Here is a 20,557-nt window from a genome sequence, read left to right as displayed (position 1 = left end):
TGTGTGCAGACTTGTACTACCTGATCCCAGTGTAGTTTGGTCAGAATTGAGCTGGCTCTGTCCAGAAGCGCCTCAAGTTCCATGATGAAACTGCAGTTAGCTAACTGTTGTTCTAGGTTCGTTTTGGGAGAAAGATCTTCCTCTCACTGCTGGAGATTCTGCTCGAAGACACCTTTCTCCTGGCTGGCTCGCAAAGATATGTTGCCCACCCGTCAGTGTCTGATGACGGGCGCACCAAAGAACGGCAGCAGACACCTTGAATAGCGTTGAAAACAAATGTTTTATTTCGGGTGCCTGTTCGCTACGCTACGGTACACGGTTCTTGCTGTTCTTCTTCACCGCTTCTTTTTAAAAAGGACGAGAATACCATGCGCAGACAGCCCCCTAGTGGTGAGATGGCGACACCTGCTGGCCGTTTTAACTCTAACACACATTAAAATATAACACACATTAAAATATAAAATTAGTTTGTCCAAAAATCCATTTATCTCACATTAGGCCAGCAGAGAAGGCTTTGCAGGCCCTGACGGCCCACCACTGGTAAAATGTGTTAAAGTGTCTCACTACCTATAAAGTTCGACAACTGCGTCATTCAACAATTCCTCCTCCACGCCCCAGGGAAGTGGTAGGAGGAGCTGCAGAGGGTGCGCAGAGCAGATCTATCAGGTCAGCAAGGCGGGCCGATAGGCTGAAGAGAGAGGAGAGGAAGGACCATAGAGAAAAGGAAAACATTTTTAAACGACCTTGTGATATTTTGTTACTTATTTATCAAAGAAAGTTGTTTAAAACAATAACGTTGATCAAAGAAATGGGGAATCGGGTCGCCCGTGAGGACTACGAATGGGTATATACGGACCAGCCGCACGCCGACAGGAGAAAAGAGATACTCGGTGAGTTAGTTTATCGTAAGCAAGCTTTGGATAAACATAGTGAGCTTAACTTGGATATAACTGTGTTGACTCGGTTTGGTAGTTATGTTGTTGAATAGCCGTTAGTTAAAAGTAGAATGGGGTGTAAATCCTACCACCATATCAGCTGACTCGGTTTGCTAATGTAACTTAGCTAACGGTTCCACATCCGCCTGTGTGTTTGCCAAATGCTAACTAACTTCCTACGGCTATGTTTAACGTTGGTGAGTAGTTTGCGTTTTAATGACTGACATTCACCAACATGTCTTTTATCAAAGTATAAATCGTCATGTAATGGAAAAAGTAGTTGCAGCTATTTAGCTCAATGAAACGTAACGTTAGCTATAACCTTAAAGTCACAGTAGTCATTTCGCCACTCCCTAAAATGACATAAAGCTAACTCACTTTTGAGCTTCTCACAAAACAGTTGCTGTAACGGTTTAACGTTAGATACTGCCATCGATAGATACACCAGAACACCGGGCTAACGCACGTACTTTACACTCGCGTTAATGTATTAAAGATCGGGCATTTTGAGAGATAACATAAGTATCTCTCAAACATTACATAATGAGAGAATGACCAACTCCTTTTTGCACAACTCATACTAAAGCAATGTGAGTATGGAAACAATTTAATTATAAGGAAAAAAATGGCCCTGTCATGCTTAGCAGAGAAGTATGTTCAACGCTAACTAAACTATTTCAAATACAGTATGTTCTGCATCTAGGTTACTTATTCTAATGTTTTCTTGAAGTTATATTATTCTGTTTTAAATAGTCAGCATCTAAATCTCGGGGTCATGGCTGCAGCCTCAGCCCAACAATCTACAAAAAGTTCACAAATCATTAAAATACAGTTGCAGCTAAACAATTAGGTTAGCGATTATCTTTCATTGGTTAGCCTGTTCCTATGATCAAGCTCTGTATGGCATCGCTGACGTTACCTGCAGTGGACGGCTGCTCGACTAACGGTAGAAAACTGCATTTCTGCACATTTATGTTCTGCTTGTTGGCCAAATGTCGTGATAAACTTCTGGTGTTACCTTCCTTATTTGTGAGGGTTTTATTGCATTTGTGACAACAAGAGTTTTCAGCATCTACTCGAGTAAAATGTAGCCACACTTTCGATCTTTTTGTGCTTTACTGAGCCTAAGAGTCTCTGTGTCAGAATAAAGCGAGTGACTTGGGTTTTGATAATGGACTGAGATTATGTTTAATATTCAGCATTGTGTTTCATTTTATTATTTGTCCTTTTTTATTATTACTCGTGAATAAGTGAGTACAGGTTTGAGAAGACAGTGGAGTAAATGTTATAGTGCTAACATATAAAAAAAAATGATCTAACAGATACTTTGTCCATTAATCTATTGACAAATTCATCAATTATTCTAAGTATTTTTTTTTAGTTCCTGATTAATATAACAATTCATTTCCCCAACATAAATATAAAAACTTGTCTGATTCATGTTTTATTAATTTATTCAATCATCTTCTCATAATAACAAACAAATGTAATCGGAACCGTTTATTGCCAAGTACGTTACACATACAAGGAATTTACTTGGTGAATGGTGCATAACAATAAACAATGAACACAGTGCAATAATCAAGGGAAGTAAGTCTGCTCGAGTTGTTCCCCTGATGTTTATGAGCTCATCCCTGGTGAAAGAGCTCCGGGTATCACAGCAGAAAACTGAATTTACAACAAAAACAACACACCACTACTTGCGGGGGCAGGGATGTGTATCATTAGGATTCTGACACTTCTAGAAACTACTCTTATCGATAGTTGTTTGTTTTTCATGACTAAATAATTGCTTTTTAAAAACGTTTATAATTTGAATAAACAAATTAAAGCTGTGACCGAGCCCTCATACCTTTTAAGCACGTTGGGGGTACTGGCAGGACACTGGTTGATGCGGCTGTGAATGTCTATGACCATCAGACACCGTGCGTATGAGTTACAGGTTTTATTCCAGCGTGGAGTGTGACGCTGGAAATGATGTATTGCAAATATTCCACCACTTCCTGTTACAACTAAGTAGCACTAGAGAACATGCAGCACTAGAGAACATGCACAAGAATACAATATGTTGCTCTATATCAAGTGTAGGCCACATCATGTCAAGTAAAGTGGATGCTGTTTGTCACAGAACGCTGAATTCCTGCTGGCAGTAGTTGCACTATGAGTGAAAATTGGCTTGTTGACATCCGCAGGCCATTACTTTTACCAAGTTTGGGACAGATTTGAGCAAGTTACATCAGCTTGTTTACTTGGGAATCACATAAAATGGCCACCATGCCACGTATATGCCATTCCATCGACGTAAAGATTTTGATAACTTTTAATCACAACGGTCTTTAGATTGTTCTGACTAAATGTGCATTTGATAAATTCACTTAAAGGAGTTACAGCAGAGAAGTGTAGCGCCTGGAAATGGCATAAAAAAGAAATCCATATACAATTTAAAATGGCTGACTTCCAGTTGAGTTTAGAGCATGGCCCCAAGAGACTTTTTTAAAATTTGGTATATCTTGGTCAAACGTACTGCAAGGGCTGCTTCAATAACATTTGGTAGGGGGCGCTATTGAGGCCCTTTGCCACTCCCAAGCACCACAACCATATCGGATAACAACATTTAGGACTTTAAATGTGTGTGCCAAGTCTGGTTCCGTTTAGAGCATTTTTAGCCCCTCAAAAACATCTTAGTTGGCCATGTCATGGCATGAATTCGTTGCCATGGCAACGGCGCTCCATGAAACCACAAACTTTTGATAGATTTCCATCACAAAGGTCTTCAGATTGTACTGATCAAATTTGAAGTGAATCCCATTAATTCCCTAGGAGGAGTTTGTTACAAAACAGCCACTGTAAATGGCAAAAGGTTCATGAGATATTCATACAAAATAAAAAATGGCTGACTTCCAGTTGGGTTTAAGAGCATGGCCCCAAGATACTTTTTTAAGACTACATGTTATACCTGTGCCTACTGAATTTGGTACATCTAGGTTAAACGTACTGCGAGGGCTGCTTTGTCAAAATTTAGTAGGCGGTCAAGCTTGCCAATCCCAAGCACCAAAACCACATCTGTGAACTACATTTTGGACTTTGTGTGTGTGCCAAGTTGGTTAGGTTTCAAGCCTTTTTAGTTCCTCAAAAACACTTACTTTTTTCATGGCGTAGAATTCTGATTAACAAAACCTTGATGATGCCTGCCAGTGAGCAGTTTCCTTTTATATATCCCAAATCAACCTGTAAATGTGCGCAGCTGGATCTGCCTCACATCCCGCCCTCTACACAACCATAAATAAATAGTCAATGCAAAGCACCTTATGAATGTTGATGTATAGACATGAGCCTGCTAAACAATGGTTCGTTACAGTAAATCACGCCAACTACCGAGAGTTAAAGCACTTTGAGTGATCGAATGACTAGAAAGGCGCTCTACAAGTATAGTCCATTTACCATGAATAAATTCTAATCCCATTCTGAATTATTAGAGCCAGAGCACCGACAAAGTCTATTGTCTATTGTTCTTTTGTCTATTGTTTATTATTATTATTATTATCATCATTATTATTGTAATAATAATAACATGCATTTGTTTGAGCGCAAAAACAAGGTGCTTGGGCTACTGGTTAACTCTTGAAATTTGGCACGCGAGACAGTCTGATATAGCCGACTGATAAGGGTGTTGAGCGGTATGACAAACCGCTCAACACCCTTACATGCTTACAATTCATATTGTAAGCACTTCATTTTCTGTGTAAAACTATACTTTTTTTAGTCTTCCTCTACATATACGGTATGACCAAAAATGTGTATCAAGGTATTTTTAAGATTCGGGCGGTTTCACGGTATTCTTTTTTTCCCCTTGACTGTTTTTATATAGGTTAGGTTATATACGTATAATGTTGGGATAGCAGTTTGGCTGAAGTATTTTCGCCCCGGTAAGACATACCTTGAATCCAGTGTTTTAATCATTACTCAAACCGGTAGCATGTCATAATTCTACCATTCACACCCATTCATACACTGATGGCAAAGGCTACCATGTGTTGCACCCTTAAAATGAACTGTCCATCCATCTTCGTTTTGCAACTTTTATTAACAGATCCCAAGGTTAAGCACAAGCACATTTTTTGCCTTCAGCCTGCATACAGCATGTTTTCAAAACTCTTCCTTAAAGCGACAGCGCTCTCTTCTAAAGTTTCAGTACAATACATTTCTTCCCTTCACAGTTACTAAGTATACAGTTAAGTAATGTTTTAAAACCATTGAAATAATACAAATATGAATTAACTTAAACACATATTTAAAGCAAATTATTTTAAATGGACAAAAAATATGAAATAACATGTTTCAGTGCGCTACACATGCAAAGTCCCACTTGCCCATCAGGACTATCTGACATTCAAACTCATTCGTATACCGCAGAAACAGCCTGCGGGGGCAAATTGGGGTTAAGTGTCTTGCCCAAGGACACATCGCTGTGTACGAGCGGAGCCGAGGATCGAACACCGATCCTCTGATAGGACGACCCTGCTCTACCACTAAGCCACAGTCGCCCCAAAACTGATTTTAAATATAACTAAATATTGTTTAGTTGTCAACACAGATTTGTTGTTCACAATATAGCAATATAAAAGAAAAAATAGAGTGCACAAGACTGTTTAAACAGAAGTGTGTAGTACTAGTTTGCATGTACGGATCGGGTAGTGATTGACACGTGTTTTTATTGTTCCTGTGTCACATAATGAGCTGATAAATGATATGATGAAGTGATACCGGATTGGGGCATTGACTCCTGTACTTGCCAATACCCAATCCAACATTTTAAGTTGTATCTGAGGCATTTCCTCTAGTATAATGCAGTCCAATACAACAACATCCCAATCTTCAGCCTAAAAAGGACCCCACAAAGGACTTTCCATTTCAGGCGTTTCACTGTTCACTATTCATTTTTTCAGTAATTAAAGAAAGCACTCCAAATCTTTGGTATGAAGAGTTCTGCATTCCTGAAGTGAAATTCTGTAACAATTCTCACCTGCTTTTTGAATGTTTCCACTGGCTACCTAGTAATTGCACACACTTGATCCCTCTTGAAGTAATGAAATAGAATTAACATTTGACGATATTCAACTGGAAAGCTTGTGTATCACAATGTGGTTATGCCAGCATGCACTGTAGATGATTTTTTTCTTGCTGCTCCCTTCTGACCTCTTAAACAATGGTGGGATGGTAGAATACATTTCACAAGGTGCCAGTCATTACTTGACTCGGCCCTCTGCTTGTTTATTACATTAGCTTAAACTAAATAATGCAGCTGTATAAAACTTTTCTCTTTTTATTTAAATTTGTTTTATTCAAATATTTAGCTGAATTCCTTCATTTAAATGTTTTTTACCTTGTGAAATCAGATGATCTGATGATTATTTATTTTCAGCATATGAATATTAACCGAGTTTAACCGAAGTTTCTTGTTTTTCTCCTACAGCCAAATACCCAGAAATCAAGTCGTTGATGGTTCCTGACCCAAGGCTGAAATGGATTGTGTGCATGATGGTAGCGATACAGTTTTTAGCTTTCTACATGGTCAAAGACTTGGAATGGAAATGGGTTTTGTTTTGGACTTATGCCTTTGGCAGCTGTATCAACCACTCAATGACGCTTGCAATTCACGAGATCTCCCACAACACAGCCTTTGGAAACAACAAGGCCATGTGGAATCGCTACTTTGCCATTTTTGCCAACCTGCCCATTGGCCTGCCCTACTCTGCCTCCTTCAAACGCTATCACCTGGACCATCACCGCTACCTGGGTGGAGATGGGGTAGATGTAGATATCCCCACTGAGTTTGAAGGCTGGTTCTTCTGCACACGCCTTCGCAAATTCATCTGGATTATTTTGCAACCACTGTTCTATGCCATTCGGCCCCTCTGCATCAACCCCAAACCTATCACTCAGCTGGAGGTGACCAACATAGCCTTCCAGCTCACCTTTGACATCCTGCTCTGCTGGCTGTGGGGGGCCAAGCCTGTGGTCTACATGCTGGCTGGCTCAATGCTGGGGATGGGCTTGCACCCCATCTCTGGTCATTTCATAGCTGAGCACTACATGTTCCTCAAGGGCCATGAGACATACTCCTACTATGGCTCCCTCAACCTGCTCACCTTCAACGTGGGTTACCACAATGAGCACCATGACTTCCCCAGCATCCCAGGACGCAGGCTGCCCATGGTTAGTACAGCTGCATGACTATGGAGATCATTGTTACCCACAGGTGGCACAAATCATACTGTCACCTGCATTTACATGAGGTTAGGAAGGAACAAATCAGTTGGGTGGATACAAATCTGTCTAGGCAGGGAGCTTAACTAAATCCTCTAACATGGTTGCACATCTTGTTTGTCACTGTGTGAGAATGGTGTTTCAATGAAACCCTTTTTTAAAATGATTATTATCTATGATACTTGTTACATGAACATACTTTATGATCTTGTGTTTGTCTCTTTAACTAACTATTAAAGGGGATTTGATGTCAACAAACATGACAAGACAGATTTCTCTTATCTTGAGACAAAGGGAGTTTGGGGTTGCTATAGAAACCAGAACGTTTTTGATATTGAGATAACACTAATTAAATCAGTATCTATTATCAGAGAGAATAGTAAAAAAAAAAAGAAGATGTTTAAATGAGAGAATTGGGTCATGATTTCACACTGTGGGTCCAAAGATAATTGGGTCATGTTCTTACATTGTTGGTTCAAAAATAATTTATTTACCATGACCCTTCTTACGTTCTTTAAATTTGTATGAAACGGTTGTGAACTACAGTCCCTGACAAAAGTCTTGTCACTTATCAATTTTGTAGAAACAACAGCTTATAACCTGACTTTTAATTAATCCATTGGTTTCAGAAATGGCTCATATGAAAGCTAAAACCCTCCCAAATTATGTTTAATATACTAAAATAAATTTGCGTCACTGAAGAAAGATTGATCATTTAATGAACACAGAAAGGTCAGATTTTGGCAAGACAAAAGTTTTGTCGCCTACAGAGAGTAATGTGAAAATTGAACAAATAATTTACTTCAAATACAAAAATATGTTGCATAACATCAGTGAATTAAGTAGTGGTGCTGTGAGATCCATATTTAATATCTTGTATGACTTCCATGAGCTTGAAGGACTGAATCCATGCGGTTCGACAATGATTCATACAATTTATTGATGAAGTCATCAGGAATAGCAAAGAAAGCAGTCTTACATGCCTCCCAGAGTTCATCAAGATGCTTTGGTTTCGTCTTCCATGCTTCCTCTTTCATTCTACCCCAGACATGCTCAATGATGTTCATGTCTGGTGACTGGGCTGGCCAGTCCTGGAGCACCTTGATCTTCTTCGCCTTGAGGAACTTTGATGTAGAGATGGAAGTATGCGATCCTGCTGCAAAATTTGACCCCTTTTATGGTTGGGAATGTAAGAGGTAGCTAATACTTCTTGATATTTTAGGCTATTGATATATGCCTTCCACCCTGCAAATCTCTCGCACACCCCCATACTGGATGTAACCCCAGACCATGATTTTTCCGCCACCAAACTCCACTGTTTTCTGGGTGAATCTTGGATCCATGCGGGCTCCAGTAGGTCTCCTGCAATATTTGCGGCGGCTGTGATGTAATTCAACCGAAGATTCATCTGAGAAATCCACCTTCTGCCACTTTTCCAGCGTCCATCCTTTTAGCTGGCTGTGGGCCTTGGAATTGCCTTTTGTTTAGTGATGGTTTCTGGGCACTGATTCGACCATGGAGGCCATTTCGAGACAGAATTCTACAAACTGTCCTGGTTGACACGGGGACTTGAGGTGACCAGGCCTGGTGGAGCTCTGCTGCAGTGACAAAGGGGCTGGCCTTGGATTTTCAAGCCAACAAACGGTCCTCCTGAGCAGTTGTTTTGCGGGGTCTGCCGGACCTGGGCTTGTCAAAAACATCTCCAGTCTCTTCAATTCTTTTTCTTATTCTTTGTACTTGACGCTGAGACACATTGAAGGTGTCAGCCACCTCAGCAGTGGATCTGGTCTTCAGCCTCTTGATAATCAACGCTTTGGTCTCGGGGTGAATCTTAGGCATGTTGTCAGAGGTCAAGTTGCAGTTGATGTGAAGGTCTGGTGTGCTGGGGTTCTTTTTATACACCCCCACTAATTGATTGATCAATTATTGATCACAGGTGAGACTGTAATCTGGGATTGGGTGAATCATATGACAAGGCGACAAGACTTTTGTCTTTGCAAAAACTGACTCAGTGGGCTTTACCAAGCTGTGAACGTTAGAATGCTTTTCAGCAGTTTCGTTTGGCACCAAAACATTATTTCAAAAGCTGTTGGGATTGAAATTAGCCATTTCTTGTAAAAAAAAAATGTATTACAAATATATTTGAGGGGCACTTAAGGTCAACTTGTACCCAAGTGACAAGACTTTTGTCAGGGACTGTATACTTGGTTACAATCTGGTTCTCTCAATAAATGTGTGTATGGACTGTAAAGGTTCACTCCATGATTATTAGATTCAACTGGCAACTAACAATTTAATTATTTATCTGTTTATGGTATTTAATCTGTGCAATGGCACAGTGCACATAAATAAATAATGCAATTGTAACAGTGGGCCACCCATTAACAGCCTGACATGATTGGTGTTGGTTTGAAACACTCAAATCAAAGTTAGAGAATACAGTTCTCCCTAGCCTTTGCTTATGTTTCTTTTTTAGATTAATGCCAATATTGCATCGGCTAAGCAGGATATTTTTGATGAGTTTTATTTTGTTTATGTCAAGTTTGAATGTAGTGTGTTTTACAAATGGTGAGGTAACAATATTGTGTTTTTTAATGTATGTTTAAGGAGAATACAACAGTTGTTTCTTTTCAAAGTCACATCAGCAATACCCACTACTACTCACAAAAGTGAAACTACGATATGATGTTTCAAACATGTATTTATAGGCTGTGTAAACTGTTAACAGCTCTTTGAAATCTAATCTAAATGCAACCTTAAAGCAGTATTCTGTCTTTATTCTTTTGTTTCCTCTTTCTTTTCAGGTGAAGAAAATAGCAGCAGAGTATTATGATGACCTGCCTCAGTACACCTCTTGGGTGAAAGTCCTGTATGACTTCATCATGGACGACGCACTGAGCCCTTACTCTCGAGTGAAGAGGAAGCTGAGGGGAGATATCAAACAGGAGTAACTTCACCTAAAGCTGGTGAAAAAAAAGCTTCAGTGTCCATCATTTCAAAAGTTAACAGCTTTTCCAAATTAATAAATTCAGCATGGGAAATAAGGGGGGAAATTGTGAAAGAGTGCTTTTCCTCTACAGGAAGAGAAAATTGTTTCAGGTATCTGTAATGAAGTTCAGAAAGACCAAGACATTATGATGTTAGATTGAAAATATGAGTTTGTTTGTGTGATTATTGGCAGTACCTAGGGCTGGTTACAAAACAAACAAATCGGTTTTGCTATGTATTCTAAACAAACTATAAATGGATGGGTGGATTGTCATAACAGTTTGTGTCCCCTTCAGGATGAATTTTAATCTCAATGGTGATCTTCTAATTTCTCAAAATATTCTCAATTTGTGCAATACTGGTTTAAAACTAACCTAAATGTCTACTGAAGGCATCTGTATTGTGGTCAGGTTCTTTCACTGCTGGCCACTCTAGCTAGTGTGCTGATGTGCACTGAACATGCAAGTGCTCTTTACTCATTGGACTTTCAATATCTGAGGATAAGTGTTTATTACCACACTATTACCATTACACACAGGCTCACGTGCCCTGGGCATGTGCGTAAAAGTAAAGAAAATCAACAATGAAATTTGAACAGACATCTGGAAGGCACGCTTCTGCTTAAAGTAGTTATTTAATCCAACCATTTAATTAGAGCTCTCTTGTCCTCTGCTCACTACTTGTCAGCATCTTAAATTGGTCAGTCTTAACTCTGCAGTAATTAACTCTGCTCAACCAAAAGTTGGCCATTTTTAATTTAGTGCTTAATTTAGTTTAGTAGTTTTCATGTATTTTATACAAACTTTTTCAAACTCCTCCCAGAAGGTTTATCAGATTTGTCTCTTGAGTTTTTGTGGAACAGCGTTGCTGTAGCAAGACAGGCAATGTGAATCTTTCGTAATGACATGCAAAGCTACTGTAACTTCACTTTATATCGTCCAATCTGTCCCAAATTTCACATGCTGTAGAAGTCCAGACCTGAAGGACTCTACACATCTATATCGAGATATGGTCATTGCACCACCTACTAACAATAGGAAATTGGCAGTACCTAAAAAAAAAAAAAGAATCATCCAATTAACATGAAATTTAAATGTTTGGTGCACATATGATATACAGTAACATGACATAATTAGTATGTGTTCTCTAGCGCCACGTAGTAGGAATTGGGACAGAATTTGCATCATTTCCAGCAGTGGCGTGTAACTCGGACATGCGCATTAGGCAAAAGGCTGTTCATCGCTGCTTGCAGTTTTAATTTTGTAACTGTTTGCATTACGCTAGTAAGAACAAAACAACACCTACCCAAGCCCACACAGGTTGTTACACCATCTGTGGTGGCTGATTGCAAACCATGTCTAAGGTGTTAGCATCGCTGTTTGTTTTCTGCTACAGAGATTAATATACAACTGAATGAATTTAGACATTTGGACTCCACGATTGGAGGTTAACAACATAAAAGCAGCTTTGCTATTGGTTTACAGCATCAGTGTGTGTCTTTGTATGTTCAAGTGGATCAAAGATTGATGCTGAGTTTATGGGAAGGCTTGCATTGGTTTACTTTATATATTACATTTCTTAGAAATTGCTCTGCTCTTCAACATACAACACTTAATGTACCACACTATTATGCAACCTGTTGTCATGTTCCATACAAACTGACTAACAAGTCAGTTTAATGTTGAGTTGTATGTGAGTTGAAAGTGTAATATTCCTCAGTGCCTTCAGAGCTTTGTTTTCAATTCTGTTTGTGGTGTTGATTTAAATGTTATGAATTTATTCACTTTGATGAAATAAAGTTAATTTTAACTACTTAAAAGCCAATGAAATGAATGAATTAATAAAAAACAAATATATATACTTTTTACCCATTAGAGTGATATTCCTGGCAATAGAAAAGGGCGGCATTTAGACCAGGCTTCAAACCCCAAACACTTAGGGAGAATCCCGGTTCTCTCCTCCTGAAACTGTCTTCAAAGTCAACCTCCCTGACTTTGTGGGTTAGATCTAACAATACATTTGACACGTGGAACCTTATGAATTTGTCTGGCAGGCCATATCTGGCCCATAAACTAAATAAAATAAAATGTACAGACAATATTGTAAAGTTGAGTTAAGTAAAACAAACAAAATATTACAAAATATATACTATTTAGGGGGAGGGTGCATCTGTGGACTTTGACTTAGTTTTTCAAAAATCTGTATGGAGGGCTGCATACAGGTTGACACAACAGGAACACTTCCCTTCTGGGGCAAATTTAGGTGGGAGCAAAAACTTAATGGAGGGTGTGATGTGTGCACAGGTTCCCGATGTGGAGCCTGAAATACACAATTATTGTCCACATCTCTACACATACGTATGTATAATACACATCACTGTTGATACTGATGGGTTTTACTTTTTTGAGGTATGAAAGTCTTTTATTAATCTGCTAAAAGATATACACCATAACACATTGAAAGTTAATTATTTACCTTAGAAACAGCAGTTGAAAAAATTGTGGAGTGCAAAACTGGTAACACTGAATTTCGTTGCTTCTAAAGTTGTGTAAGGTGAAGGTCCTGGACGATACCTACATGTTTTCTTTCATGTTCTGTGTTCTATGTTTCAACGTTCTCTCTGTGTCCTTTAATGGACATAAATAAATACCAATATTCTAAAAGATGCAGGAAAGTAGGGATGAACAACTTCTATCTTTCACTCAACACAAAGTCGTGTTTTATTTCAGCACAGTTGACACTAAAAACTATTGAAAAGACTTTACTCCTAACGCACCACGTTACCATAGTTACACACTGATGCTTTTAAGAGACCATGCTCACCTGTTACTAGATCAGTGTGAAGGGAAAATAGCACAGAAAAGGCACATACAGTATAGTATAATAACTGCTTGTGTTGAAAAACAGATAATGAATCCTCAAATATTGCTTGGGAGAGGGACGTCTGGAATACCCTGATTACACCCTGGATAAACAGATGTGAATGGTTGGATGGAGAGTCCGCTACAATATAACATATTTTGCACTCAGCGGCTCACGTTACTGCTTAACGGTGGAATCTGTGGTGTGATGAGGTTGATCCAACTTTGCAAAGTGAAACAAAGTGGTTCTTTAACAAAAAACTCCCACTATTATTCATTACCTCGTTTTTTTTCTCGAAAATGTAAAACTTTATAATCTCGCAATTTTCTGGTATTTGTCACTTTAATCTCAGAGATTAAAGTTAGAACGTTTTATTTTCTCATAAATTCAGTGTTTTTTTCTCGGACTATGACTCCTGTGTCCTGGCTCCGTAATTAGGTTTCCAACCCCTATTGAGTGTGTGCCAGTTTGTTATTATTTGTTGTCTGCTGCACCATCTTAAATTTAAGAGAGACCCAGTGGTGGGCCGTCAGGGCCTGCAAAGCCTTCTCTGCTGGCCTAAACAGAATAACAAAATTATAGCTATTTTATAATTTAATAATTTTTCATAAATAAAATTACATTTATTTATACATTGTTATACATGTATAACAATTATTTTTCCCATTAGTTTATTTTCTCATTGCACAGCTAGTCTTCCTCAGTTGCTCTGCTTCCAGCACAGCTTGTTTTAAGTAGAGCTTTTATCCAATCAGATTTCACCTCTGTGTCTCTAGGTAAGAAGAGAGGCCTGAGGCCTTCAGACTTACAAGTGAATCCCTTTGCAGATTAAAGTAAATGTTGTTGATTGTCATAGTGTTCAACCAATCAGATCTTTAGTTTGACATGTTGGGCATATTCTTTGACATGCCAGAGCTGCTAGCTGGCCTACAAGTACGTCAGCATTAACGTGCAGCTGGCTCAGCATTAACGTGCGCCGTGATTGGTCACTGTTTTGAAGCTGAAGCAGCTAGCAGAAGTTAGTATTAGTAGTAACAGTTGAAGTTGAAAGATATGTAAGAAGTTATGACATTTTTAGCATTTAGCTTGGTGTAGATTATTTTTTTTTACCTAGCTTTGTTTTTTTAACACTCAATGGCTGAAGGAGGAGGAGAAACGGATTGCTCAAGAAGGGCATTTCAGGAAAAGCTGGACATCTCTGTCTACCCCATAGCTAGCAGCCCTGACTCAGCCAGGAAAAGGATTTGTACGAACGGTATTCCTGGCTGACAGCGTCGGAGAAGCGTTGCAAATTTAATGGCTAAGAATGCGTTTCATTTGCAACTGAGCTCTTGGTGTTTGGAGCTGTTTGGAGCTACGCTAAGCTAACCAAGGCTACTAAATAAATGGCTACTAACATTTTATTTCACTTGTCAAATGTTGCAATGTTACGTAAATATGAGGTTTTTACACAAAACAAATAACCTGTGGCTGTGGCGTCATAATGTTGTTATTGGGAGGTGGTTCAACTGTAGCAGGACAGCACTGATGGCCCAGGTATAAAATATATGGCCCGCCACTGTTAAAATGTATCAAAAGCTTGTTTTATTCTTATACTTCATATGGGCTTAGCTCAGCACAAAAGTAGACCAAAAACTGGGTCAATCATCACGAAACGTGTAGGATATGTCCATTAGAGTACCTAAAACATACCCTTAAATCTTGTATTACTATTACTGCTTTTGTTATTATTCTATTATATACACTGCTGCGGTTATTAGTTTTTAATACATTTTTGTCCACAAACATTATGGTATTTGATCCTGGTTTCCTATGGATGAGAATTAGTTTCACTGCATCTCAATGATCTTAATTTGGCATTCCTCCAAAAGTTTGTACCCCTGAGAGCCTTTGTCTTCTAGCATATACACACATAATACACACGAGTCTGGTTTCTGCACATACATTTTTATTATAAAAGCAGGTATCAGTATTATGATGCAACCATAATAAGATACATTTATTACATAACTATTCACCAGTAACTTAAGTCAGAGTTGAACCGTTGCTGGTTACATGGTTCTGGTCTTGTAGTTATCTGCTGAGGGACTCTCTGAGCTGCTCGTACATCCTCTGGTCCTGCAGAGGGAACACAGAGGAACAGTCTATGGTTGTGGGTTTCACAGCCGTGCTGAGTCTGAGTGCCATCAATAGGATCTAAAAAAGGACGTCAGCCCTGCCTCTCTCCCTGGCACTTCTCACACCAAACAGCAGCTGACTGACCGACTTACAGGTGACTCAGAGGTCTCCATCTGACACAGTACGTCGATCAACAGGCCAAGCTCATATTTGTTGCAGTTTAAGGGTGTTTTTATTGTTGCATTTGAGGAGAAAATATTTGTTTTCCTATTATGGCGAAGGCATTATGTGCTCTACTCTGCCTCTGATCTTACTCTCTTGACAGTCATTATTTAAATGAGCAGCGGCTAGCTCAGCTGAGGAATTTGCTGGAAGTAAACGCGGACGTGTTCGCCAGGAGTGAGGCTGCACAGACATTGTACATCCCAGTTAAGCAGCTTTCTCATAGGCTTCTTCCAAGTCCACTATGACTTATCTATCTGTTTTTATTGTCGGACCACTCAGTGTTTTGGCCTTTTTTGTATTAACAAAGTTAATCAATGTCAGACATGGTATTACTCAGGTTGAGTAATATCAGGTGTGTGTCTTAATCAAGGGCATGATACTGTCAACTTAGATAGGGGGCTGAATGGGGATGCAATCAGTGGACCAATCAGTGATTAACCATTCAATGGTTGATCAGTGATTGAGCACTGTTGTCCAAATGTCCTAGTGACTCCTCCTATCCCACCATGTGCTCAAGGCCTTTATAAGTCGTACACAACCAACACTGGGTGCCTTCCTCCTTCAGACCGCATTGCATTCTGTATGACGATTGAACCTTCTCTGCGCAGAGAATAAATACTTTAAAAACAAACTTCTTTCTTCAATGTTTCTTAATTTCAGTATCATAGGACTCACTCTGTACTATTGAATAGTTTTTTCCACCACAAGTATGAGGAGGTTAAAGATATAATGCAGCTTATGCAGAAGGGGTCACAGCCCATAGCCTCTGGTGATTGTGCAGAAGAAGGAAAGGACTCTGATGATGTACATGGAAAATCAGCAACTCAAAGCGAAGACTGCCTGGCCTGAATTGAAGGGTCACTGGATGCGAATCCCAAAGGGACGGTTTACACCATTGCTCCAGTGGATGGTTCCCATGCTCCCAGTAATAATGTTCATTTTGATCATTTGTGCAAACAAGTTACTCTTAATAACTTGTTCCTTTGAATGACCATTTTGTGTCCTAAAATACTTTTAAGAGATGTCAAAAATAACACAGGGTTAAAAGCTGAGGGACTGTATGTTCATGTATTTCAGTCTAAAATAAAAATAAAAATGTACTACACCTTGTTGGCACATTTTACATGTCATACAGCAATCATTGTACTCGTTACACTTTACCTTTTTGGACACAGATGGACGAACTTTCTTGAAGGCATCATCAAAGTTCTGTTTGCTCACCCTGATGTCAGCGACCGAGCCAGAAGTGAATGTGTGACCTGTGTGTAACAATGAACATACATTTAAGTCAATGAACAGGACAGTCAACTCGTCATGAGACACAGTCCTGTTTGTTTTTTGTTATATTCTGGCGTTGGACCATCTAAATTATGGGCGTAGTCTCTAAAGGTTTCTGAACAGCCGTTGTGAAGCTCAATGTAGGTGGCTTCGGCCTCGGCATCTTAACAGTGATGATACAGCCTAACCCAAAAATGGCTTAAGAGGTGGCACATCGGTGGAGCTGAGGCGGGCCCAGGTGACGCAGTACAGCAGCTAGTACGGTCTGCTCGCATGCGCTCAATTATGCCTAACTTTATGCCTCTACGTACTGTACATATGTCATGTAAAGGGAAATTAGCTATAGGGACCAAAACCTTCTTGTACTAAAAACAGAATTGTACCATTTTATTAAGGTGATAATGGCTCATAAGATCAGAGTGGAAGGTCACATTTCTGGCACTAGGTTTAATGGAAAGTGCCAGCATACCAAATCAATCAACCCCACCCCCAACATATATACCAGAATGATTGCTAATAATATGCGAATTTGAAAAACACATTACAGTTGCATCTTTAAATACAGTACAGGTATGCAGATATATAAGTCAAGTTACCAGAAGAAGTAGTTTGGGAATGCTGAGACTTCAGGTAGACCCTCAGGGCATTAACAGATGCTTCCCTCACTAACGCAGTCAGGTCAGCTCCACTGGACACGGACACACACGGACGGACACACACGGACACACACACACGGACACACACACACACACACACACACGTCAAGACTAAAAGGAGGAGAAACAGTATGAATATGTCCAGTAAGTGTACAAGGAAAGCTGCTGTTTCCAGCTGGGAATTACCTGAAGCAATCACAGCGCTCATCGAAGGCAATCTCTTCGAGACAGACATCCTGCTCCAGCTGAGGTTTGGTCCCTCCCTACAGAAGATCAACAGCTGTGCATTCAAACATGGTCTTAGATGTGGTTAGCCTAGCTTGACACAAAGACTGTAAGCAGGGGGAAAGTGGTAGCCTAGCGCCTTCAAATGTGAATTAAACTATGTCTTTCCAACATATACCTGTACTGGTTTAAAAAAACAAAACAAATAAAGTAAAATTGAAAAATAAACATCTAGCTTATAAAATGACATTAGGGGTCATTTTACTTTAATCAAGCATCTTTGGGGCCCTCTCCTGCATCTCTGGTTAACGTGTACCTTAGTAATGGTAAGCAGGATGGCATGGCGGTCTGCTTGAGGTGGCAGACCTACATACAAGGTTTTATCCAGACGACCTGGCCTCAGTATGGCAGGGTCGATTATATCTGGCAAGAGACAAGACATGACAAGACATTAAAATCCTTGTCACAGATTGAAAAATAGTGGTGAAAGAAGTATTTAGATATTATTCTTCATTAAAAGTACCAATACAACAATGTAAAAATACTTCATTACCAGTAAAAGACCTGCATTTAAAATGCTACTTACTTTAAAGTACTCTGACCCGCTGCTACTCTACCTCCAACTGGCTATATCTTTTTAAATACTAATGTTGGCCTAGCTATAAAGCTAACCGGCTACAAACTAGACAGGGCGACATGCTCTGCGGGCCCAGCTATAACTGTCTCTCTCCAGCCCCGGATTTTAGTCTAATCTTTCAGACAGTTTTATTCACAATAATAATAATAATAATAATAATAATAATGGTATTATTTTACATAAGACTACATTTTCATTTTTATTTGAGGCTACCAATTGTCTTTGCAAGAGAATTATCTATCAGGCAGTTATATTAATGATAATACAATTAATTATTAAAACTGTGTCTAATAGATAAGTCTAAAATAAACTCTTCAAAAGTTTTGTTTGTAAAAATCTGCGTGCCCCATCGGCTTCACCGGGGCTGGCCTAGCAGGTGAGAGGAAAGCCAGGGGCCGCAGAGCATGTTCGAGGGCAGGCTCTACATCCAAAGGTGCGTGGACAGTGAAGGACAGGTGATACTCCAACATGCAGACAAACCACGCAGACCTCAAACTTTTTGATTCGCCATCAATTTTTGTAAAACTGCCAATATTCGAGATGTGCACATTTGATTTCCCACCTCAAAACTTCTCCGAAGTGAATTTAATGATGAAATAGCAAACTTGACGCTGTTCGGACCGGGTAGCCAACCTTCTGACTACAGAACCAAAAGCTCTCCTCCAGGTCCTGTCTAGTTCGCAGTGCCAATTAGCATCATAGCTAGGCTAACGTTAGCATTTAGCAACGCCTGGAAGGGTATATCCAATCAGAGGCAGAGTACAGATGGGTTGTAGGAGCGCCCAGCCAATCAGTTCAGTCTCTTCCACATACAGCCAATCATAATGTGTGACGTCATCTATAGACGCGAGATCTTAAGCCGAACTGCAACTCAACTTCAGTTCCTACACCGGTTCTGCTCTCGGACACGAGTGTGCACCTTCCGTCCAGTGACGCAGGCTTGTCCCTCCCTGAAGCGGAGCATGAGGTCATCGTTACTCACATCAGTTTTCACAGACTGTCCGCAAACTGAAAGATTTCTGATCATATCCATGTCCATCTTGTCCCAGGCGGCAACCACGAAGTCCAGAAGCAGGCGGGGGCTCTAAAGTTACCTCCGGCTGGGTAATCCTTATCAGCATCTCTAGCCATCTACTAATCGTAGGCATCATACCGGCTCACCTTGAAGGGTTGGTTCCACATTACAGCTTGGATATATTTAGTGCAACCTCCCAGGATAACTGCTGAATTTCAGTTCTGCTCTGGTGGCGGCACTGATGTGACAGAAGTTTGCGTCCGACACCAGCAGCTGCGGAGGGAAGATGAATTTTCCCACCACAGACTACAGTCAGTCTGCGTTCAGGGTGTTATTCATCCAACCGTTCACTGATGTGTGTTGGGGAAAATCTAAATGACTAATTATAAGGTGTGCTTACAAAGTCTGGTGTCCTTATGTGATCCTTGTTGTGTGAACAACCTCTGACATTAAGCGCCACAGCTGTTTAGTCTATCCTTAAGAACACTCAGCACTACTTGTAATGGTAAATAAAGTTGTAGACAGCGTCAATACTTTATGGCGTTTTCCGATTCTAAAAGTGACCTTTGTACTAGAACGAATTGTCAGATACTTAGAATATGCTGTATGACGGCAATTCGTGTGTGTTATGCTTTCGTGACATATTGCCTGTGACACTGTTGTTTACTTGGTATAAATACACGAGGGTCGGAGACAGATCTCCGAGCAGCCTTGATCCATGTATACTGTATATGAATCAACTCTGGCTCCTTCTTGCAAGAATAAATGTCCTGTTTAATGATTGTTACAACGGCTCGAGTGAATTTTTCTAACAATGTGGCAATCACTGTGCTGGGGATCTCCAGCTACATCCCATTCATTTTACTAACAGCCCCTGTAAAGAGGATGTACAGGCAAGAATTTAGTTACATCGGCCTTGTCAACGAGGTAAGATGGCTTTCTCGGGTTTTCCCCCATGGTTTTCAGGGCGACATTTTTCGCTCCTTGTGTAGTAGTGGGAGACACCAAATCAAACCAAACTGCAGTCTCGTCCATTGCCATGATGTCCTTCTCTAAAATGTGGTCAACATGTGAAATGTGAAAATATGAGTTTCTCCGTGAGCTGATATGGGTCTTTCCGCACCATGGTGGTGCAATGTCAAAGTTCGAGGCTGTTGCGCTGTAGAAATCTTTGTTGACAACCCTTGTTGGCCACAACCATCTCTCCTCAATAACTCACTGTAGAGTAGATCTCCAATGCTTAATTTTTTATAATTTTTCTTGATACTCAGATATGTCTGTCCTGCATCAATAAATCCACTGAGAGCCTCTCAGGCTCCAAGCTAACTTTCTTTACCCCGCCTCCAGCTAG

General features: G+C 39.9%; 2 protein-coding genes across 3 annotated transcripts in view; one reads left to right on the top strand and one right to left on the bottom strand.

Annotated features, from left to right (window-relative positions):
• Positions 1-671: 671 nt before the first annotated feature.
• On the top strand, positions 672-12,004 carry degs1 (delta(4)-desaturase, sphingolipid 1). Its single transcript, XM_079168750.1, has 3 exons — positions 672-890; positions 6,409-7,151; positions 10,007-12,004. The coding sequence occupies exons 1-3, from the start codon at positions 809-811 to the stop codon at positions 10,151-10,153; spliced, it is 972 nt and encodes a 323-aa protein (XP_079024876.1). The 5' UTR covers positions 672-808; the 3' UTR covers positions 10,154-12,004.
• Positions 12,005-15,018: 3,014 nt separating this feature from the next.
• Positions 15,019-20,557, bottom strand: part of nvl (nuclear VCP like) — a 42,482-nt gene continuing 36,943 nt past the window's right edge. For both annotated transcript variants that reach the window (XM_079169288.1, XM_079169289.1), the window contains exons 20-24: positions 17,871-17,977; positions 17,516-17,592; positions 17,270-17,361; positions 16,557-16,654; positions 15,019-15,170 (exon numbers count right to left, since the gene is read on the bottom strand). In XM_079169288.1, the coding sequence (XP_079025414.1) occupies positions 15,126-15,170; positions 16,557-16,654; positions 17,270-17,361; positions 17,516-17,592; positions 17,871-17,977 (419 nt within the window). In that variant the 3' untranslated portion in view covers positions 15,019-15,125. The remainder of the gene's footprint in view (positions 15,171-16,556; positions 16,655-17,269; positions 17,362-17,515; positions 17,593-17,870; positions 17,978-20,557) is intronic.

Source organism: Pholis gunnellus (assembly GCF_910591455.1).
Source record: "Pholis gunnellus genome assembly, chromosome: 11".
NCBI classification, from domain to species: Eukaryota; Metazoa; Chordata; class Actinopteri; order Perciformes; family Pholidae; genus Pholis; species Pholis gunnellus.
Note: the sequence above shows the minus strand (reverse complement) of the source record. Positions and strands in the feature narration are given on the sequence as shown.

What these genes read in the sequence shown, in the direction of transcription:
- degs1 (XM_079168750.1), top strand. Translation starts at nt 809, where the DNA reads ATGGGGAATCGGGTCGCCCGTGAGGACTACGAATGGGTATATACGGAC. An exon ending in CAGGAGAAAAGAGATACTCG is followed by an intron (nt 891 to 6,408) that starts GTGAGTTAGTTT and finishes TTTCTCCTACAG; the next exon opens with CCAAATACCCAGAAATCAAG. An exon ending in CAGGACGCAGGCTGCCCATG is followed by an intron (nt 7,152 to 10,006) that starts GTTAGTACAGCT and finishes CTTTCTTTTCAG; the next exon opens with GTGAAGAAAATAGCAGCAGA.